The following is a 24,553-nucleotide window of genomic DNA, read 5'->3' as shown; positions in this document are numbered from 1 at the left end:
TCGTGGATCGTTTTTAAGTTGCGCGGCAGTGTGTTCTATAACTGTGTACTCAAGTAGGTAAAGTTTGACGCGTGCATTAATTTGTATTTTAGACCTTTGCAATTAGGGAAGTGCAGATTAAGGAATGTGCGGGATGATCTTTTGGCATTCTTGAGTGGTAGATCTATCAAATCTGACATGTAGGCTGGCGCATCACCGTGAATGATTTTGTGAACTAGGGAGCATATTTTGAACGTGATGTGTTCTTTAAGTGGGAGCCAGTGTAGTTTTTCTCGTAGGGGTTTAGCACTTTCATATTTTGTTTTTCCGAATATGAGTCTGGCTGCAGTGTTTTGGGCTGTCTGAAGTTTCTTGATTATTTGCTCTTTACAACCAGGTGAGCCTGCGTATTTTGTCTTCTGAGAGCCTGGAGTTTTGCTTATTCACATCCAGCTCTGTACCCAGAAATGTAATAATGTTGCATGGGCCAACTGTTTTTTCTGTTGCTAGTGGAATGCCAAAGTCACTTGCCACCTGAGTGAAGGTTTTCAGCATGGCTGCGCATTCGTGAGCATTCCGCCCTATAAACAGAAAATCGTCGAGGTAGTGGACTAGCGCTCCGCACGGTGCCAACTGTTCGACTACCCAGTGAACAAAGGAACTGAACTGCTTGAAGTATGCACAAGAGATTGCGCAGCCCATGGGGATGCATTTGTCAAAATAAAAGTGTTCCTGGAACCTAAAACCTAATAGGGGAAATGAATCCGGATGGACTGGGCGGAATGCAGACTCGACAATGGCTTTCGCCATATTTGCGTATGCGCCGTGATTTCTTATGATTTTTATAGCCTGATCAAATGACGCATATTGCACTGAACAGCTGTGCGGGTCTATGTAGTCATTCACAGACTTTCCAACTGGGTAGGAAAGATTGTGACTGAGACGGAATTTTCCCGGTTCCTTGTTTGGTACTATACCAATTGTGGAAATTATCATCGCAGTAAATGGTGGCTCTGTAAACGGGCCCGCTATTCTCCCCAAAGGCAGTTCTTTGTTAATCGTTTCCCCTGCTTCCTGGTGGTGTATGCAAATAGAAGTTGCATTCCTTGGGTAGTTCATTGCATCATGTTGTGGCCCTTTGTACGGAATAGAGTAACTGGTTTTGAAGCCCGCAGCAATGGATGCTGCAGCTAATCTATCCGGGTACCTTGCTAACCACCGTGACATGGCTTCATGCTTGATGAGGGAGGGAGCTAACTCCTTCAGAACTCTGTCCTGCCTGAAAGTTTTCCTGTCTCTTATCCCTGGGGAGTCTACAGTGCGCTGCAAAGTGTCCACCGCACACTGAGCAGTAGTGGCGAAACTTGCAAGGGTGCCATGTGCATTGGCCTTGGTTGTATTGCCGGATGGTTTTCTCTCTGTCTGTGACCCATAGTGCCTGTGACCTGGCACTGTTGTCGGAAAGGATTGCTCCTGTCTGTGCCCTGTTGTGTCTATATGATTATAACCCCTTTCCTGCTTGAAAGGCTGGTAAACCGACATCTCATCCAGCCATAAATCTATGACCCCATGTTTCCATGATATGGATGGGTCATCCGCCATACTCTTTCTGAATCTGATATCGTAATTAAGCCATGCCCAACCCCCATAGCGCTTATGCGCAATAATGGAGTCCATGTACTTGACTAGATAAGGGCTCATTTCTGGTTCTATCTCAACTATGACTGTCATAAATATGTAGAATGCAGATATCCAATTTGTAATGGATTTAAATATTCTGGGCTTTCTGCCCCGATCAAATGGTGACAAACATTTGTCCCTAAAGTTGCTGTCATCATCCTGCTCCCGTAAGAGGAGTGAAAATATGTCTATAAATTCTTTTTTCCACATTTTTTCTTTCATGGCTTTTGACACGCAACTAGAGAGCGTGGATACCCCACATAGTACATCACTTCTGGGGTAGCGTACTCCTTCGGGGTTCCCCCAGCTGCTTGCTAGCTGTGCCATCTACATTACATGTTTGCATCGGCATACTGAGTGGCACCTTATCTGCTTGCCCCGTAATAGAGCTTGCAGCTGGCCTCAACTCATAGTCATGTAGTGCGTTCCTAATTACCACGGCTAAAGAGGTGTCCTGGCTCTGTGTAGTAGGATATGCTATCTGTGAATTAGCCATGGCTGTATTGGGCGACTTACCCCCCTCCGGCACGTGGGTAGCAACAGATGCCTCTGGAACTGGTCCCAGGGTTGCATTGGGTAGTTGTGGGGCAGGCATCACCACTATGCCTCCCATGGATTGAAGCTGTTGGGTTACTGACGGCACGCCGTGCTGCTCAGTCTGTTTCCTTAGCTCCGTCATAAGAGCATCAATGTCCTGGGATGGTTTCCTTGTGAATTTCCGGTTCTCAGTGCCGCTCTTGTAGTGGCTCTGGGTTCCCGTGCGGCTTTACCTTGTTTGGCTGCCCCCCGTTTGTCTGCTGTAGGCTTTTTGACCCATCTTGTGGCCTTGGCCACTGGTGATTGTCTCTTGGTGCCCCTCCCCTTCCCCCTCGTCTTCGCTGACCTTCGGCCCGTTTGTGGGTGGCCTCCCCTTACTGGGTCTGCCTCTTTCTGTACAGAAGGAAAAGCATTTCTGTATCTCCAGTGCTGCACTGTGTTCAGACTTCTCAGAGTTCCTATTTTTAGTTAGTGGTTGCTTATTCTGTATTGGAGGCTACATCTGTTTTTTTCCAGCAGGAAGTAAATTGTTTTTATAGGTAGATTTGTTGCTATTTAAGTCCTGGAGTGCAGCTTCATTATAACAAGTTTTATATATACTGTAGGTGACTAGATTATTTATTTATTTGCAGGGTTTGTTTACTGCAGGTCTGAAGAGGTCCCATTGTATACTCTGTTTTCTTTCTTGCCTGTTTTTCCACGCCCACCCTCTTTCCTGCCCTGAAGGCAACAACACTGGTACTGTGTAGTATTAGTATAGCATTGCATTGCCGTTTTAAGAGGAGCAGAAGAGCTTTTGTTTACAGGCTGAGCCTGGCGGGGTCACATGACACTCCAGCAGCACTGTCAGTGGCCAGGGTCTGAGATCCACATCCAGCTTCGCAACAGTAGCAGGTTTAGAAAAAAAAAAAAAGGAGGGGAAAGTTGGAATGGTGCTTGGTGCCAATACATTATCGAAACCGAAGTGAGAGAAGCCCAGAGTCCCAGGATAAGGACATAGCAGCAGCAGCAGCAGCCTAAGAGTGAGGCTGAGCAACAGAGGGATCCAGGATGTTTGCTCCCCAGGGATCAGATGAGGACAGCTTCCACAGTGAGTATGAGGCACTCCGTCTCCCCCACCCCCATAACCTTGTAGCTGGTGCATGAATTGTTGCACGTACTCCTTGGATCGTGGTAAAACTGTGGCTGACTCTTCCTCGGTGTAAAGATGCCACTGGCAAAATACTAAACGTGCATTTGGGAGTAGTGCATTTCAGTGGAGAGGAGGAACGAGCTCTTTGAATACCCGCTGTTCAGTCTAGATTATGTTATCTTAATGTCTAAAGACGTATATTTATTTTCTAAAATATATTCTGTAGTTGGGTACCGTTATAAAGCTCGCTGTGTTGAAGCCCTATAATTCATGTTTTCTGACAACTCTAATAGCAGAACTGTTGTGAATTGTGGAATAGGTACAAATGATCAAATAGCTTGCTTTTATGGTTTATTTCGGTTGCTACTGATATTGAACACATCCAAAGGGAGAATGATGGCTGGAGCAGACAGAAAGGAGCAGGAGCAGCACATGAAGATATTTTTGGGCGTAACACTTAGATCTTGGGGGCCCAAGACAGAAACTAGGAGCGTTATCTTAATGCAAGGCAGCATTTATGCTGTCTACCTTATGGAGCCGATTCTCAAAGCTGCATGCAAAAGCCTGTGCAGTTTAGTCCACAGCAGCAATGCTAAAAAAAATAGCACCATGATGCTTGAAGCATACCATATTTAAATTTTGTGCGTGGTTAAATGGAAAACTTGGGGAGGTGGGCCGAGGAACGTGTACATGTGCACAAAGGTTCTCCCTGGACAGAATTATCTTGCAGCCACACAAGTGAAGTGATTCCCTGTGACATCACAGACCTGGACCAGTATCCAATCTTAAAAGCTTTTACATATAAAAACTTGTAGTACGCATTTGCATATATTCCTGCCTTAGTACAGTAATATAACATTAATCAGTCACCACCCCCTTCCAGTTTTATTCTTTCCACAGTAACAGTCAGACCTTTTGCAACTCAGCACTCCTGTCAGACAATTTTCTTATCCCGTTCATTATTCTTAGTTTGTTAGTTGTTTTTCTTATTTTATTCATCTTTTCTCAGATTTTTTCATTAGCAGAGTTTGATTTAGCTTCGGCTTTATTTCTGACTATGTCTTCAAAAAAGCAGGCTTGCAAAAACAAAATGTCAAACTCTGATCCTCAAAACCAGTGCATTCACTGCCTTGGCAAAGCACATTTAGATTCCAGTTGTGCTATGTGTGCCAAGATGCTGTCGAGAACAAGAAAGATACAAGATCTTAAAATGAGATCAGTAACTACTGAAATAACCAGTCCTCTACCAACTAAAAACCAGTGGGTAAAAAAGCTGTGGCAAAGCGAAAACACAGCAGAAATGTCGGAACTACTACTACTACTGCTGTAACCACAAATATACAAGGTGTTTTTCAGGATCCTCAGACTTCTGTGATTTCGGAGCATTCCCTGAATCCTGCGAATTCAGTAGTCGGCACCGAGACACAGAGTGCTGGCGTCACAATGCAAGCTCCAGTCTCGGAGCCGAGGCAGTCTCCTGCAAAGCAGACATGTCGTCTAGACAATTCATCAAACAATTCTCGGCACTGACATGGTTCTAGACAACAACATCAGAACCGACAGACTCATGCACATCAAGACCATTCCTCTTTTCACTGGCACCGTCATAGCTCCTCCCCTGCACATTGGCACTGTCACAGCTCCTGGCACCACAGTGGATCTACCTCTCCTCATCGGCACTGAAAGAATTCATCGTCAGCTCGGTACCGAGAGCACACATCGTCATCTTATTCCTTGCACCACTCTATGTCACTCTATCTGTTCAAGTGCATCACAGCAATCAAACTGATTCTGTCAGTATGCAGCAGACATCTCAATTTGATCCTTCTGCCCCTTCTCATATGTCAACTCACCAATTAGAACTTTCCTCTACACAATTGTTGAATACAGAACATCCTCAGGACCTTCTTCAAATGGAACATATCTTTTACTACGAGACCCTCTTAAGTACAAGGTCCAAAGCACCCTAGGCTTTGATAAACCCCAGCTGTCTCATCATTTCATAGTGGTTCACTTGGCTATGAGGAAGAATAAGAGTTCAAGAGATCATTCCAATTTTCCTCTTACTACAGCTATGAAGTTGATGGATTTACTTGGAAAACGAATGTACCAAAATACCATGCTAAATGCCCGTATTGGCCTACACATATTTCACTATACAGATTATCAGTTTACTATTCTGGATACATTACTAAAGTTGATTGATAATCTACCGCCAACTTCACAATCTCCCATACGTTTAGCTCTTCAAGAAATGGCAACTTACTTGATATCTGCAGCTCATGATTCATATGACACCTCGATTAGGGGAGCTGCTGTAGGTATTTCTACTAGACGTTTATCCTGGTTGAAAACATCAGCTCTCCGTGATGATGTACACAATAGGGTTGCAGACGCTCCTTGCACATGAAACAATCTATTCGGAGATCGAGTCAAAGAAATTATCGACAACATCAAACAGGACTGCACGACACTTGACATGCTAGAAGACAACCTGGATCACAGTAGAACATCATACAACAAATCTTCTTATTATACTCCTAATAAACGGTATAATCCTCAGAGGCAATACCCTTATAACAGATATAACTCCAATTACAAAAACAACAAACAAAGTCCTCAACAACAAAAAAGATCCTATAGAGAAAAGGGATCTACTAAGACAATGATCTCTTTGACATCAAAACCAGCTCCTACTTTTTGACCCTATACTCACAACTTAAATACCAGTGGGGGTTGAGTTCAATTTTGTGCACAAGCTTGGTCTTTCATCACAACGGACATCTGGGTACTACCTATTGTTCAGAGGGGCTACCAAATTCACTTCTCCTATCTTCCACCGTTCACTCATGTGGTTGCTCCGAAGATACCTGCAGCACATATAAATCAGTTACAGGAAGAGATTACTTGCCTTCTATCTATCAATTAACTAGAATATGTGGCAGCACTCTTGTTACAGGCACTATCTTAGATATGCATGTGTTCTAATGACAAGAGTGGTTATTAATGAGTCTTTTTTTATAGGAGGAAAAACCTCAGGTGTTCGACTTTTTTCCACAAGATATTTTGCCCTGGATTGCCGAAGAAGTTCTTCACCAGTCTTAAAAACCTTCAGATTTTCTTTACTATGCTGGCTTCTATATGGGTAATGCTTATGTAAATGGTTTAACGTTATTCTACCGAGTTACTTTCAATTGCCAGGATGCTGTACTACATAGAAGAGAGTACACCAACACTTATCTTGATTTTGAGAAATTCTGTCAGCAGAGCGTATCTGTTTCACAAAACTGCTTCCTTGGGAGACAACTGGCTGTTGTACTTTTTTCCTGCGTCTGCTCTCCACTTCATTTGTCCTGCTCCTCCCTCGGGGTAAAAAGTACATTACCGGTTGTCTCCCGAGGAAGCAGTTTTGTGAAACCTTCAAGCCTTGCAAAAGACAACCTCATTGCTGACAAACTTGGGATTCCTCATGAGCGAGGAGAAATCCCAACTTTTACCAGTTCAGAAGATAGATTTCAATGTCATCCATACTCCTTTGCAATTAGCATACCTTCTGTTAAACAGGGCTCACCAAATTCAAATAATAATTTCTCAGTTACAATCAGTCTCCTTCACAACTGTGAGAACACTGTTAGTCCTTCTTGGCCACATGGCGGTTTCAATACTGGCAGTACCATTGGCCAGACTTCACATGAGAGCATTACAGTGGCATCTCAGGACAGATGGTTGCAGGTCTACATCCACTATCATAAAAATAGGTCTCACTTAGGCACCGAAACAATCCTTTGAATGGTGGACTCACATACTCCATCTCCTTCAGGGCATGCCATTTCATCCTCCTCATCCATCTATCTATTTAACAACAGATGCATTGAAAGAAGGATTGTGTGCTCATATTCATCAATACAAGACACAAGATATCTCTGGTCAGTCCAAGAGACTACTTATAGTATCAATCTTCTAGAACTGCAAGCAATCAAACTAGCCCTTCAGGCGTTTCAAGGTCATCTAACCAATCAAATCATACACATACATACAGACAATCAGGTGACAATGTATTATATCAACAAGCAGGGAGGGACAGGATCTCGCAGTCTATGCAGAGAAGCTCTAGACATTTGGCAGTTCAATGTACACCTGCAGGCCACGATCTCAGCATTACACCTGTCAGGAAAGCAGAAGGTTCTGGTGGATTCACTCAGCAGACAATTACTACCCCAAGAATAGCCACTCAAGACCACTGTTATGCACTCCATAAATGGGGACATCCAATCATCGACCTGTTTGCATCCCCACAGAACACCAAATGCAGCAGATTTTGCTCAAAGTATCCCAGTCCGCAAATGGAAGTGGAAGACGTGTCTCAAAAAACTTGGAACAGTGGACTCCTATATGCTTTTCCTTTGTTTCCATTCATATCGAAGACAGTCCAAAAAGCGAAATTAGAGGGAGCCACTCTTCTGCTAATAGCACTATTCTGGGTACGTCAGTCTTGGTTTCCCATTCTCCTGAACCTCTCCTCCCAATCTCCAATTCCATTTCCACTGAAACCAGACCTGATCACTCAACAGCAGGGAACATTACTTCATCCAGAGCTAGTGTCTCTATGACTCACAGCTTGGTTCATAACTCCACAACAGACATGATTTTCACACCAGGAGTTCTCCAAGTTCTTCTAGCTTCCAGAAAGGAATCCACTCGAAGATCATACTCTGCAAAATGGAAATGTTTTTCTCACCGGTGCGTCCGTCACCGTTACATTCCATAGACTGTTCCTGTGGCCAATATTTTACAATATCTTCTCTATTTGTTTCAGTCAGGACTCTCATATTTATCAGTGAGACTTCATTTAGCAGCTTTGTCAGTTTTCCATGATCCTATTGATAATTTGACGCTTATGCAACACCCCATTTCCAAAGATTCCTCAAAGGGTTGCTGCATCTCCATCCCCCAGTTCGTCCTCCAACGTCTGCTTTGGACCTCAGTTTGGTATTCAATACTGTCGCTTATGCACCTTTTGAACCACTTGATACAGCAGAGATCAAATATCTTACGTGGAAAACATTGTTTCTTATCACATTAACTTCTGCTCCTCTTATAGGTGAAATACAAGCTCTGGTTCACTATCCACCTTTCATGAAGCTGCTCCATGATAAGGCATTAGTTCGGACCCACCCGAAGTTTTTACCAAAGGTGGTTTCTCCAGCTCATCTTAACCAAGTGATTACTCTTCCAGTTTTTTATCCTCCTCCACATGTGGATGACAGTCAAAGAAGACTTCATACTTTAGATTGTCTGCATTCATTATCTGTGTACCTCAGAAGGACAGCATCACCAACTAGACTATCGCAATTATTTTTATCAACTTGTTCAGATAATCAGCCGCAACCAGTCACTCACTAAAGGGACACTCTCTCACTGGATTGCGGCTTGCATCTCCTTTTGTTAATCTTTCCTCAAAGGGAAGTCATCCCATCCCCTTTTTCATTTCTATCACCCTTCTCTATACCTTCTCTAATTTACCTGTATGCATGTACCATGGTGCAAGTGACTTATTGGGGTTGCAACTTGTGTGACAGTTTCTTAGCAGAGTATTAGTGGAGTGGTAAGGTTTGCCATTTTTTTACCTCAGTCCTCTTTACTCCTTGATTAAGGCTGGGTACTTATTTACTGACTGAAACTGGATGGATGACTGAGTTGGTCAGAGGCTGGCTACCTGGCATAAATCCCGTGCTAGCACAGGATTGAAACTCTGTCATGGTGTAGTAGGCAAGCAAGCTACCGATTGCACCACAAGGGTCCAGTTCCATTCCTCCAAGCCAGTACTAATTAAAAGTCATTTCCAGTGAAAGTGTACTTGGATCAATAGGAATAACAACAACCTTTAAAGTATTATAGCTATCACTAGTGTAGCGGACCTCTCATATAATGGGGCTGAGAGGTACCCCAGAGGCAGGTATGTAACAATTACAGTAATGTCTATAGCCAAAAATACACGCTAAGTCTTACAATCTTCACAGCACACAGACCAGTTAAAGGATCCCCTGACAATGAGCTTAAACGGTTTGTAGTTAATAGTAATTAGGCACAGTAAACAAAAGGCGAAAAGGTGACTGACTGGAGACTGCTTTCAGTTTATAATAAAAGCTTTTTAATGGGCTCTGCATTAGTGTGCAAGAATGAATTAAAAAAACCTATAAGAGAAATAGTCCATAAAAACAAAGGGAAGTAGTTGCACAAAGTACTAAACAGTTTCATTAAAGTAATAGGTCTTGTCTCCTCTGAAGGGGTATTCCCTATCTCTGTTCAAGCATCATTTTCACTTTTTTCACAGGCTGCATAGCTATAAAAATCCTCACACTTTATGGCACCTTTATTGTTTGTTAGTCAGGGGTCTCTATCTCCTTGATCAGTTAGTTTAATCCTCAGGGCAAGGGTTAATCCCAGTATGTCATCGCACTCTCTCACAGGCCCTGATGCTCAAAAAGCGCCGTTAAATACCGAGTGTGCCTATATATCTGTGGTTGAAATAACCGATTTTGAAACAGTGATCGATGCTCGAAGGAAATCGCATGCAAATGAGATGTGCGGAAACTCTGCAAGCAGCTAGGTAGAGAAAGTGCCTTTCATATGTGCAGAACAGTTTTGCAGTAAGCATCGATGTTCTGTGCATGCCCAGGAAAAAAAAAAGGTGACAACTACGTCATAGATGTACATCTAGTGATTTCACATGGAGTTTCCATAACAAATTTTTAACACTACTGGGACACAAGTGCATGTAATACACATACAGGGCACATTTCACATACGTGCAGATACTGTTAAAAAAGGCAAGCAGACTGCTCCACTGAGAAATTACCCTCATGCAACGACAGCTCCAGACCTGCCGGAAAATTTTGAACGTTAAAGGTAGGCGCTCCTTTGTGTGCATTGCACAGAAATGTTGGTGCATCACACGGAATGTTCATTTTAATACTAATGAACCTGTTGTAATACATTTGTATAGGATTATTGGTAGTTGTTACTGCAAACGGTAAAAGCGACGCAAAATCCCTTTGTGCATTAGACGCTAAATAACATGCATGCTAGTCTGGCTACAGCCAGTCTAAATCAAACGTTGCAAGTACAGTAAGCGTTGAGCATCGGGGCCTCAGTAGCAAACAGTTCCTCTATGCTCAAACTCCCTGGATGTTCACTCTCATTCCTCCTTGGCTCTAAATAAACTTATTTTAAAAAAATTCAGGTTAAAGGAAATGTAGGTGGGGAGAATTGGTATCTTATGACAAAATTGGAACTGTAATTCACCATCATTTACTTAACAATCGGATTATGTTCTCCCTATATCGTATTGTTTAATTTTAATATGCAATACATGTTCAATATGTGATACCAGTTGTATATTTTCCCTTTTTTACTTGACTGTTCATTTAGAATTCATGTTCTATATATATTACCAATTGTATATGTATTCTGAAATGACATAAGTCATGATGGAAAATTGTAAGCCACATTGAGCCTGCAAATAGGTGGGAAAATGTGAGATACAAATGCAACAAATAAAAATTGTGTGAATTATCACAGCAATGTTTAACGAATGAGGATGTCATCTAAAAAGCACAACAGCAAGTGAAATTTTCAAAGCCATTATGCTGGTAATTAGCAACATCTGCAGGTCAACTGGCTTTCTGAAAACCATTTTTCCTCCATATGACTGAAAGCAGGTGTGGTATTCTACACTGGACACACTTTGAACAGCTTTAACAGAGCCATTCCTAGGGGTATTTCAATCAGGATTGAAAAAATATACATTTATTCATTTTATTTACTTGAAAATGTTTAGGGCCTGACAGTCAAAATGATTTAAAAGGCCAAGAGAGACTTAACTGGATAATGCTGCTGAAAATGCCTGGTTAGCACTCAAGCAGAAACCAGCTACTTTGGGGCTGTTCTGGGGTTAGAGTTGGCCCTTAACCAGTTAAATACAATATTCGGTGCTTAACCAGTTAAAATGAGCAGCATAAATAGGACTGCTTAAAAGGCAGTCCTATCTTTATGTGGTTCTTTATAGCCGGTTAAGTGCCAAATACTGAATTCAGGGGTTCTTTTACTAACCTGCGGAAAAAGGGGGCCTGTGCTAGCATTAGCGTGTGTTTTTGATGCATTCTGAGGTCCCTTTTTATCGCAGCGGGTAAAAGGCTGTCTTTTTCTGAAGAAAAGAAATGGCTGTGCGGTAAGTGAAACACTTACCGTATGGCCATTTCAGGAGGGGAGCCCTTACCGCAACCCATTGAGATGGCAGTAAGGGCTTGCGCGGTGCTTCCCAGTTACCACTGGTTATGTTCCAGTGCTTCAAAAATAGGACATATTTTTGAAGTGCTGAAAATGGCATGCGCTAGGGGCAGGAACTACTGCTATCTCCTTCGGTAGCCTGGCAGTAGTTCCAGATTGGCTTGCGGTAAGCCCATGGTGGGCTTGGGGAAAATCCACTACTTATTTCTGGGATAAGCAGTATAAAATGTTTTGTACTTTTTTGGGATTTTGCCAGGTATTTGTGACCTGGATTGGCCACTGTTGGAAACAGGATGCTGGGCTTGATGGACCTTTGTGGAGGTTAGTGGTTAGTGCAGTGGACTTTGATCCTGGGGAACTGAGTTCAATTCCCACTGCAGCTCCTTGTGACTCTGGGCAAGTCACTTAACCCTCCATTGCCCCTAGTACAAAATAAGTACCTGAATATATGTAAACCGCTTTGAATGTAGTTGCAAAAACCTCAGAAAGGCGGTATATCAAGTCCCATTTACCTTTCCCCTTTGGTCTGTCCTAGTGTGGCAATACTTATGTACTTAGTAAAAGGGCCCCTTAACTGGCTGTAATTTGGCCAGCTCTTTATAATTGGAAATTCAGTGCCTGATGTCGGTGCCAGGCAAAATGGTTGAGACTATTATAAATAACAAAATTACAGACCATATTCAAAAGCATGAATTAATAAGACAAAGCCAACATGAATTTAGTGAAGGGAAAGCTTGCCTTACCAATCTACTACATTTCTTTGAAAGGGCGAACAAACGTGGATAATGGTGAGCCGGTTGATATTGTGTATCTGGATTTTCAAAAGGCATTTGACAAAGTACCTCATGAAAGACTCCAGAGGAAATTGGAGAGTCATGGGATAGGAGTGAGTGTCCTATTGTGGATTAAAAACTGGTTAAAGGATAGAAAACAGAGAGTAAGGTTAAATGGTCAGTATTCTCAATGGAGAAGGGTAATTAGTGGGGTTCCCCAGGGGTCTGTGCTGAGACCGCTGCTGTTTAACATATTTATAAATGATCTAGAGATTGGAGTAACTAGTGAGGTAATTAAATTTGCTGATGACACAAAGTTATTCAAAGTTAAATCACAAGAGGATTGTGAATAATTACAAGAGGACCTTACGAGACGGGACATCCAAATGGCAGATGATGTTTAATGTGAGCAAATGCAAAGTGATACATGTGGGAAAGAGGAACCCATACTATAGCTACATAATGCAAGGTTCTACATTAGAAGTCACCAATTTAGCGGCGGCTAAGACAGCAAATAGAATGTTAGGTATTATTAGGAAAGGAATGGAAAAAAATGAGAGTGTTATAATGGCTTTGTATCGCTCCATGGTAAAACCGTACCTCGAATATTATGTGCAATTCTGGTCACTGCATCTCAAAAAAGATATAGCGGAATTAGAAAAGGTATGGAGAAGGGCAATGGAAATGATAAAGGGGATAGGATGACTTCCCAATGAGGAAAGATTAACAAGGCTAGGGCTGTTCACCTTGGAGCAGAGACAGCTGAGGGGAGATATGATAGAGGTCCATAAAATACTGAGTGGAGTTGAACAGGTAGACATGAATCACTTGTTTACTCTTTCCACAAATACAAGAACTAGGGGTCATGCAATGAAGCTACAAAGTAGTAAATTTTAAACAAATGGGAGAAAATATTTCTTTTCTCAATATGTAATAGAACTCTGGAATTCGTTGCTAGAGAATGTGGTAAAAGCAGTTAGCTTATTGGGGTTTAAAAAAGGTTTGGATAGCTTCCTAAAACAAAAGTCTATAAGCTATTATTAAGATGGGGAAAATCCAGTGCTTATTTCTAGGATAAGCAGCATAAAATGTATTGTACTGTTTTGGGATCTTGCCAAGTACTTGTGACCTGGATTGGCCACTTTTGGAAATAGGATGCTGGACTTGATGGACCTTCGGTCTGTCCCAATATGGCAACGCTGAACTTTATATATCTTCATAGTAGTGACTCCCACAAACACATGTAATGATTATCAGATAGGGAGCGTCTTCCTTCCAGTACGGGACTGCTGGGCAAAGATCCTGTTTAAAATACAGAATATGGCAATGTTGCTAGACTTTATAGAAACATGTGGCTAAGAGCCAGTATTCTGTTTCAAAGGGGAGCAATTTTGAAATGGAAGATTTTGACCTCACTCCCCCCCTACCCGTTCATGTCCCTCCCCATTTTGCCCATGATCCCCCCCCCCCCCCCCCACTCCACCCCTCTCTCTAATACGTCTCCTCTTAAAAGCTTTAGATCTGGCAGCCCACACTTCCTGCTTATTAATCTTACACTAGGAAATGTCAGTTATGTGATTTGAAGCTGGTAATGGTTGTGTATAGGCAAAGAAAACACTGACTGATTGCTCCTGAGTCTTCTGTGTTTCATGGGAGTTTCCTGATTTTGGGTGGGAGATGGCCCTCCAAATGTGAGTCTTCTGCTCAGTGTGGAAGTCTTTGCAGAGAGAGCACATGCTTTCTAGCATATTGTTCATTCTTATAATGGCTTCTTTCCCATCGTTCCATATTTTATAAGCTGTGTCTCTAAGGGCCACCTTGTCACCCAAAATAAAAATGCTCAAGACTAGTGTTCTTCATATCCTGTAGAGTCACCACACAAACAAAAGCCCATCTTGATTTAAACAAGGTGTCTAGCAGTGGAAGGACTGGGTGTGCTATTCCTGAGGTGATGGTCTCGATTTGAATATTTTTATTTGATGTTAAGACAGGTTGCCTACTCTGGCCAGTCCAGGGACCTCTTCTGCGTCCTGCCTCCTGATGTAACTTACTGTTTCCTTGTAGGCAGAACGCAACAGAGACAGCCTGTATTAATCATTGTCCGCCACAGCCCTTGAGCAACAACACAAACACTGCTGTCCAGCTGACACCAACTGGCGCCTATTTTATAAAAGTCTGCTCCCCCCTGAGATCAAAACCTGGCTATGCCTCTGGTCTCTAGCAACCTTCCATTTCCCTCTCCTTCCCTTTCTCATGTACCTGCTGCCTTTCCTCCTTTTCCTCAGCATCTGCCCCACCTTTCTTCTTCCCCAGCATCCATTTCCTTTGCATCTTCCCTCACTTTGCATACATGCCTTTCTCCGCCTCCATTTTTCTGCATCCATTCTGCCTGCATCTTCCCCGCTTCGTGTGCAGCTCTCCTTCATCTGACCTAGGTGGTGGAGTCTTTTCTTCGCCTGCTGAGAATGTACTGTACTGTCTGTGCCAACACCACAAGCATTTCTTAAACTCTTGGGCTGCTATTTCCTAGCTGCTGAGCTCAGAGTATGAGATCAACATCCAGAAGTGCTGAGCTGTGATGTTTGAAAATGCTTGTAGTGCTGGCAGAGAAACTTTAGGGCAATCTGCCAGTGGAGAAATAGGCTCCTGTCACTCATTGGGCTAAATTGGAAGGAACAAAGACTGAGGCCTCTTTTCTGTTCTGGACTCCATTAGGCCTGGTAATGCTTGGTGGCATAGCTTGTATCGTATAGTATTTTAAAGGGATGCTGTATGGCCACCTTACAGGGAACTCCATGTTTTATTTATTTTCATAAACTTCAGAGTGTGTGCAGTCTTTTGATGGGGTGCCAGAGAAGCGATGGCAGAGAAAGAAGTAATTTACAATAATCCAATGTACTTGTCAATAAGAACTGAACCACAGTGACTGATGCTTTCTCATCTAAATAAGGTTTCAACTGATGGATACTTTTTAATTTTAGGAAAGCATATTTGGTCACATTCAAAATTTACTCTTGTCCTGTACTTTCCTTTTCCAAAATGACCCCTAAAGATCTGACTTTACCCATTGGATAATCACCTGGTTCATCCTAGGCTGACAAAAGTGATGCTGAGTGCTCTCTGACTAGATACATATACTGTATGTAGCCCCGTGGTTTGTTGTGGTCTGTCATTGAATAGGCATTCTTAGTGGGGAGACCTGGGGTATATACCTGATAGGAGGTAGTGCTGTCCTGATCAGGTCTACCATTCCTGGTATACAGGATTCTGGGATGGGATCAGTTAAACTGCAATCATTCACTCTGCCACTTCTACCTCCAGTGACTCACAGATCATCCCAGGTTTTCTTCTGAACCATTGGAATTTACCTAGAGTCTTTAAATAACAGAACAGGTGGAAAACATATGGGACCTATATTCAGTAGGACATCCAGGTAAGAACTGCTCCTACCTAGATAGGTTCTACTGACAGAGTCATAAATGGATTTTCAGTGTCACTGACATGGAAAATGCCGTTGAAAACTCAGGCAGTCACAGACCACCTGAACATTATCTGGGCAGTGCCACAGATTACACAGTTAGCTTCAGTATTGAGTATGGTAAGCGGGTAATATCTGGATACATTTAGGACAGCAAAAAGGCCATCCTGACTAGAGCCTGACTGAACCCAGGACCTTCAGTTTCTGCCGAAACCGAATCTGCAGCCAAAGTTGACCACTCGGTTTTGGCAGAAACCGAAACTGTAGAAACTGCCCCCTACTCCATCCTCCCAACCATAAACCCCCCCCTCTCCCAGCGGTGACCCCCCCCATTATGACTCTCCCGCACCTACCCTTTTCACCCGACCACCCATAGGACCTCCCTGGGCCTACCTTAGTGAAACCCTGGTGATCTAGTGGCGTCTTCGGGGGCAGAAACAAACCCCACAAGTTGCTGCCCTGTGCTTCTGCTCTCTTGAAGTAGCCCTTGTGGTCTAATGGCCTCTTCAGGGGCAGGAATGGTCTCCACTTGTTCCTACCCCATGCGCTGTTACAATCCAAATGGCTATTGAGACTTCCTTTGAGAGGTCCTGGCAGCCATTTTCTGATTGGAACCAGCATAGACAGAGGACTCAGTCCTGCCCGTGTTGGTTCCAATTGACTGGGTTTGTTCCTGCCCCCAAAGAGGCCACTAGACCACCAGGGCTTCACTAAGGTAGGCTCGGGAAGGGCCTGTGGGTAGTTGGATAGGAAGGGGCAGTACGGAAGAGTGATCATGGGGGGGGGGGGGGGGAGGAAAGAAGTTTGGTTTCAGCTGAAATTGCTCAGGCATTTTTGTCAAAAACCCGAACCCAGATTTTGGGTTGGTTTCGGTGCTGAATCTGAAATGGAAACAGAAATTTGGTCGGCTTCTAATCCTAACTTTATCCTGTTGTTATCTAGATACCAGTCTCAATATCTCTGGTACTTGGATAAGAGCTGACAGCCACTGAATTACTGAATAAATATTTGCTGCTGGTATCTAGGAATGGCTCAGTGTTGAATATCCAGGTATAAAAAGCCCACAGCAGCCAGTGTTTAAAACAGTGCAAGGGGCTGAATATTGCCTCCTACATTTTTTTCAGAGAAGGATTTAATATGTTATAGGCAGGACCATAGAGTGGTGGACAGAAGTGCTTTCTCTAATAGAGATCATAGAGCACAGTTCTAAAGCAAGTGGAATCAGGCTTCTGGTTACCTCAGGTATTTGGTGCACTAGGCAATTGCCTTTCTTGATGTTTATGTACAAATATTTTACAATTTATCCACCTACTTGTTACCGACCACTAATATTTTGTATCAGTTGATGGTCTTTTGGCTTGGTTCATTATTTATATTGCTTTATGATATGCCTTACCACTGATTTTGTTTTTAGGCAATAAATTATTACGTAGGAAAAATATTGCAAAACAGTAACATTTAGGACTGTAGTTATCAAGGTTGGCTACCGTTAAGATGTGTTATTTTACCACTAACTCATTCTGTTTTAGTACAGGTTTATGCAATGAGTCCTAGTTCCTAAGAACTGGGGTTAACTGTAAAATAGCACATCTTGATGATAGGCTACATTGATAATTTCCCTCCTTTACTGTCATTGCTGAATACACAGCCTCTGAGGCACAGTTATCAACATGAGCTGTCATTAAGACATGTTATTTTACCTCTACCTCATGATATTTAACACAAGCCTCATTTTATGCATTGAGACTTAGTTATTAGGAACTAGGGCTAATAGTGATAGCCCATCTTAACTGTAGCCCATGTTGATAATTTCCCTCCTTAGAAAGTATGCACTGTCATAAAAGGAAGTACCACAATAATGCTGAATATTATTTCACACCATTTTGAAAAATATCAAGTCCAAATAAATATATAGAGCAATTCTCTGATCAGGTAAATTTGCGTCTGAAAGTCACCTACTGTCTCCCATTTTATTTAATATCTACTTCAAGCCTCTGGTTTTGTCTTCCATGACTGCCCCTTTTACCCCTCAGTCATCTACCGGTCCAACTGATGCTTTTACATAAGTACATAAGTATTGCCATACTGGGAAAGAAAAAAAGGTCCATCAAGCCCAGCATTCCGTTTCCAATCCAGGTCACAAGTACCTGGCAAAATCCCCCAAAAGTACAAAACATTCTATACTGCTTATCCCAGAAATAGTGGATTTTCCCCAAGTCCATTTAATAATGGTCTATGGACTTTTTCTTTAGGAAGCTGTCCAAACCTTTTTTTAAACTCCACTAAGCTAACTGCCTTTACCACAATCTCTGGCAACGAATTCCAGAGTTTAATTACACGTTGAGTGAAGAAACATTTTCTAAGATTCATTTTAAATTTACTACATTGTAGCTTCATCACATGCCCCCTAGTCCTAGTATTTTTGGAAAGCATAAATAGATGCTTCATATCTACCCGTTCCACTCCACTCATTATTTTATAGACCCCTCATATCTCCCCTCAGCCGCCTTTTCTCCAAGCTGAAGAGCCCTAGCCGCTTTAGCCTTTCCTCATAGGGAAGTCGTCCCATCCCCTTTATCATTTTCGTCGCCCTTCTCTGCACCTTTTCTAATTCCACTACATCTTTTTTGAGATACGACGACCAGAATTGAACACAATATTCAAGGTGCGGTCGCACCATGGAGCGATACAAAGGCATTATAACATCCTCATTTTTGTTTTCCATTCCTTTCCTAATAATACCTAACATTCTTTTAATATTAATATATTTTAATATTCCAAAATTCCTGACTTGTGATTTTAGGGGGAGTTCGTACTTCCCTACAGGTATTTTGAAGTCATGGTATTTGTCCACTTGTGTTAGGTACAAAAATAATCTCTGTTTTGCTTGGGTTCAGGCAGAGTTTGTTGTTTTTTTGCTCATTCCTGAGTTGTGGTTAGACAGGCAGTTTATTCAAAACTGTGGGTCGATCTGGTTCAGTAGGTATGAGTAGTTGTACATCATCAGTTTAGATATAGAATTATATGTCTTTCTATAGGTTTCAGCTGACAGGAAAGCAACAACCCACCACAAAAAATATAAATATAATTATGATTATCAAGATGTGTTTAAAAAAAAGTATTTCCAACAATGATTCTGACCTTCCAAGTCCCTATTTCAGCAAATAAAACTAAAGTTAAAAACAAGCAACTATCCTGCTCACAAATATCTAGGCACAAAATCAGAATTAGTTAAATAAGAACCAGAATGCCACTCTGGTACTACAGTTAATAATGAGCCAAGAATAAATTACAGTAAAAATGTTTTCTGCTGATTCAGAAGCAATGCAAAGGAGTAGCCTAGTGGTTAGTGCAGTGACATTTGCTACTAGAGAACTGGGTTGAATTCCTACTGCAGCTCCTTGTGACTCTGGGCAAGTCACTTAACCCTCCATTACCCCAAGTCCAAAATAAGTACCTGTATATAATATATAAACTGCTTTGATTGTAACCACAGAAAGGCAGTATATCAAGTCCCGTTCCCTTTAACAAAATATTCCTATTTTAACAAAGCTATCCATTCATAAAAGCTAGGTGATCAACAGGAACTAAAAAACATTCAAAACAAGCCAGATGCTCCTCGCTTCCTGAGCTTTATCGCCATTACATTTTTTTCTAGCGAAAAAGGTGCCGGCACACAAATTCCAGGCCACCCTTCAGGGGTGAGGTGATCACTGAGGGACCCACCCCACAATAGCCAGGCCCCAGCAATCAGTCACAGAATCTATAACAAGGCAGAATTGGTGTTTACAGCCTGAGCTCTTTCATTAAAACTTGAGGACCATGGGTCAATTTTAGCACACAATGGAAAAGGTGCCATTACTCAGTTCCCCAAGTACCCGTTCAAAAAAAGCCCTGTTTATCGCTGATTGTTAGCAGCCATCCGGAGTTGTGGGATTGTTTACAGCACCTCGGAGGATTGCCAAATTGCAGCTGTATTCTTCTCTGTGGCTCTTAAGTCTTGGGGGATAAACTTTTCCCAGTTTTTGTACTCAGTGGTGGTGCAGGCTCCACTTATGGAATTGGGCAAGATGGCAGATGATGGCACGGGCGGACACTATGAGGCAACTCAGATTGGTGTAGTTGGATTGCAGATGGATATGCACGGGACAGCGGGTGATATTCGTGAGTGGCTGCATGAAATTAAGACTGATCTTAAAGCTGTGCGTGCTGAGCTGACCACTTTAGGATCTGATCTGTGGAGAGATCTGGTTGAGTTGGGCAGACGCATTGAGGAGTCAGATCAGCGTCTCAAAGACCATTCAGAGGCCAACACCCTCATGGACAAACAATTGGGGGACCTGAAAACAGCTAATACAGATTTTGCACTTAAAACTGAAGACCTAGAGAACAGGTCCCATCTTTGGCACCAGAATATATGGATTGTGAGTCGGTGGCACAGCGTGTGGCCAGCTGCCTTCTCTCTGAGTGGGGGGGGGGGGGGGGGGGAGCAATAATTCCGGCGGAGCAGATTGAGATAGAACGCACTGGTCCTTGGGGAAGGCCAGGAACAATATAGCCAGAGATATAGTGGCATGCTTTCAGAGTTAAAAAGTGCAAGAGGCAGTCCTCAAGGCTGCCCGAGGAAAAGAAGATTTTGTGTGGGATACATATCATCTGACATTATACAGGATTTAGTTGCATCTAATCTGAAACATTGCGGTGAACTCTGTTTTCTCACGGAACAGCTACGGAAGGAAGGAGTGCGATATCGGTGGAAGTGCCCCTTTGCTCTGTTTTTTTCTTGCGAAGGCAGCTGCATCACATACAGTCTCCAGAAGAAGCCTCTCAGCTTTGCCCATGTCCTGATTCAGATCATGTGGAGGAGGAGATACAGCCGGTGGTCCACAAGATTTAGGATTGTCCTAAGTGGCAAAGGGTATCCAATGCTAAAAGCCACCGTTTGCAGCATCGAGCTTCTCTGACAAGCCTGGCAGAGGTTCCGCCTCGCTGCCTGTTGACTACTGCTTCCAGGATTAGTTTTTTTCCATGCAAGATCCAGAGGGGCTCTGTGGACTTAAAGGGATCGTGAGCAGAAAATGATATCTGGATGCCCAGCATTTTTTCCCTGTGTTATGCACTGTTATTTTTTTCTAACTTTTCTGGCAAGATGCAATGACTGATTAAGTACTGCTCAAGTATTGTGGGATTGAATAGAGCGTTTGCAATATTTTTAGTTTTTCTGCATGTTTCCACTGTAGTTGAGCATTACTGCACAGTAGTTTATTTCATGCTGTTAGTGAGGTTTATACAGGCGTGCGTCAGTGTGCATGGCTGCTTTATTAAAATGTGCCTTATATTGTGTGCTCTTGTGAGAGGGCTTTGGGGGGGGGCGGGGTTTCATTTCTTCCATGATGAACAGTACTATACCCGGAGGGAGGAGTATAGGGGGTTTGGGAAGGAGGAGTTGGGGTTTGGGGAGCTGTCATTTGTGAGGTGGGGGGAGGTGGAAGGGAGTATGGACTGGGTTTACCGTGTTATTGGAATCTTATGTATGCTAGCTGGGGAGTGATGTTGGGTTTGGATATTTAGCAGTTTCTTTTCTGTTTTTTTTTTTTTTTAGTTATTTCAAGATAGTATCCTTGAATGTCAAAGGGCTTAATTTGCCTTATAAGAGACAATGTCTTTTTAAAGAGTTATCTAGGATTTCTGCATCTATATGCTTTTTGCAGGAGACCCATTTATTAAAACGCCACCATGGACTTCTGCACCACAGGTAATATCCGCTGCAATTTTTTGCTTCCCATCCCTCTGCTAAAAAGCAAGGGGTGGGTATTTTGATTTCTGGATCTCTCTAACCTATAGTAAAGCATGTGTTTTCAGATCCAAATGGCCGTTATTTAGCTGTCCAAATTGAGCTCCAGGGTGATATTTATAATCTGGTCACCATCTATGCTCCTAATGAAGCCCAACGGGCTTTTTATTTGGACCTAGTGTCAGACTGTGAGCCCTTGTGCCTTGATCCCACACCTTAGCTGAGTCCAACGTCGGTGTCGGAAGGCGGCCGGACAACCCCGAATCTTCGCCTGGGAAGGCCGCCGTTCCCTGGAAGTTGAGCCTCCAGGTGCCGGCGGTCTACAGGTCTTGGGAACCACACGGGGTTGTCGCCCAGGAAAGACACGGGTGGAAAACAGAAACAGACCCTCCTAAGCCTGATCCTCGTCCGTTTCAGACGGAACTGCGGGATGACCTAGCCGGGAGGAGCGTTGAACAGGTGAGGGATGTGACACCTTGAGAGGTATCTGCTTCAATGGCCTGATGGACTTTGTGTTTGGGGGGGTGATTTTAATGTAACGCTTCACCCTAAATTAGACTCTTCCACACAACTCATATATAAGCAAGCCGATAGGCTTTGCATGACCTGTTAGCGCACTTGAGGCTGGTAGATGTGTGGAGGCATTTTCATGGAACACATAAGCAATCTACTTATTATTCTGCTTCCCATGCCTCTTTTTCACATATAGATTATTTTTTCCTTGATAAGGGCTTTCTTTCTAATATGGAAAAGGTAGAAATTGAAAATATAGTATGGTCTGAGCATGCTGCGCTCTGATTAGCATATAAAGCACAGAGCCCGGATCCGAAACTTCAGTTTTGGAGACTGATTGAGTTTCTACTAGATGAGGACCGGCTAATCCAGAATCTTAATCAAGAAATACCTTTTGTTCCTTGCTGAGAATTCCACACCAGAAATTTCTCTGGGTACTTTATGGGACAGTTTTAAGGCGTTTGTTAGAGGCCGACTGATTATGTGGGCCAGTAAGCTGAAAAAGGATCACAATAGGCAAGATAAGAACCTATGATGGTGTCTTTCCATCAGTGTGCCTAGTCCCCCACTCCTGTTTTGATGCACCAGATTGAGGCGGTGTGCCACTCATTGCAAGCTCTTTGGGCAGATGAGGTGGTGCACCATATGAATATGGTGAGGCAAGTGTTCTATGAAGAGGGCAACAAGGCTAGTAAATTGTTGGCCTCTCAACTGAAGCAGCAGCGGGTGCAGTCGCAGGTCGTGTCTGTTCGCCATAGTGATGGCAGGGAGCATTTTAAACCTGAGGATTTGAGGGATTGTTTTGTACGCTTCTACCAAGCCTTATACTCTTCCGAAATGCAAGCAGTAACCTCTGATATGCAACGGTACTTGCTGGGGGTCACCCTACCATGTCTTACAGATAATCAGGTGAATAGTGCAAGTGGGTCCCTGAAGCCGGAAAAGCCAGAAAAGCATGTGCAGGATAATCAGCCATGCTGAGCATTTATTCAGAAGGAAATTTGGGTCAACATTAAAAAATTGAAAAGCATGTGCCCAAAATGTATGCCATGATTAAGTGCAATTAGTCATGTAATTACAATTTTTAATCACACTATTAACTACAATTAAAGTTTTTAATCATTGTTCCCTACTATAAAGGGAACTTAATTTTACACTTAACCCTTCATTGCCCCAAGTACAAAAAAAGGCCTCTTTTACCAAACTGTGTTAGCGATTTACGGCCCATTCATTTTCAGTGGGCTTTGTCGGCAGAGAAAAGTGCCTATATATAATATGTAAACTTCTTGGTTGTACCACAGAAATGCAGTATTTCAAAACAGAAAAATGTCCAAAAAGTGGCAGATGGACATTTTTATTGCAAAAATGTCCAAATAGCTATTTTTAAAACACATTTTAAAGATTTTTTTCTATGCAATTAATCTGCAGTGCATCAAAATCACAAGGGGACGTGTTGGGGTGGGATTTGGGTGTTTCCACAACTTGGACATTTTTCTGCCATAATGGAACAAAGCAAAAATATCCAGGACTAAAAGTTGGACCTGTTTCAATCATGACTAAGGGCTCTGTTTACTATGGTGCGCTAACATTTTTAGCACATGCACAAAATTAGCGCACGCTAACTGTGTAGGCACCCATAGGAATATTGTGGATGCCTACACAGTTAGCACACATTAATGGTTAGCGTGCGCCAAAAGCACTAACGCACCTCTAGTGCAGCTTGGTAAACGAGGCCCTTAGTCATAAAAAGATGCCCTAAATGAACAAATGACCACTGGAGGGATTAAGGCATGACCCCTCTTACTCTCCCAGTGGTCACTGACCCCCCTCCCATCCCCCAAAGATGTGAAAGAAATAGTACATACCAGCCTCTATGACAGTGTCAGATGTAATGGCCGGTCCTATTAGAGCAGCAAGCAGGTCCCTGGAGTAGCCTAGTAGTCACTACAGTGGACTGTAGAGAAGGGGACCCAGGCCGATATTGCAGTCTTACTGTTACACTTGTGGTGGAAAGCGTGAGCCCTCCAAAACCTACCAAAAACCTACTGTACATAAATATAGGTGATACCTGCAGGAATAAGGGCTCTTGTAGTGGTGTACAGTAGGTTTTTGGTAGGTTTTGGAGGGCTCCCCAAACAATATAAGGGGGTAACAGTGAGGTGTGTACCTGGGAACCTTCCCCTAGGGTGCCTCACTGCTCTTCTGGGATGTCTTTGTGGCTAGTCTACTAAGAATGCTGACCCTCGGTACATACCAATCGTTTGTTTTCGTGCATTTTTCCCTTGGACTTTTTTTTTTCCAAAAATGGTCACAAAAGAAAACACACTGATTACAAAACAGCTAAAAATGTCTGGGAAATGGCCATTTTTGAAGCAAAA

General features: G+C 42.8%; 1 protein-coding gene across 1 annotated transcript in view; it reads left to right on the top strand.

The window, feature by feature from the left end:
* Positions 1–3,217: 3,217 nt before the first annotated feature.
* The window catches only part of LOC115458945 (BCL2/adenovirus E1B 19 kDa protein-interacting protein 3-like), a 41,921-nt gene continuing 20,585 nt past the window's right edge, over positions 3,218–24,553 (top strand). The window contains exon 1 of the mRNA XM_030188804.1: positions 3,218–3,286. Within this exon, the coding sequence (XP_030044664.1) occupies positions 3,247–3,286 (40 nt within the window). The 5' untranslated portion in view covers positions 3,218–3,246. The remainder of the gene's footprint in view (positions 3,287–24,553) is intronic.

Source organism: Microcaecilia unicolor, unplaced genomic scaffold (assembly GCF_901765095.1).
Source record: "Microcaecilia unicolor unplaced genomic scaffold, aMicUni1.1, whole genome shotgun sequence".
Lineage (NCBI taxonomy): Eukaryota > Metazoa > Chordata > Amphibia > Gymnophiona > Siphonopidae > Microcaecilia > Microcaecilia unicolor.
Note: the sequence above shows the minus strand (reverse complement) of the source record. Positions and strands in the feature narration are given on the sequence as shown.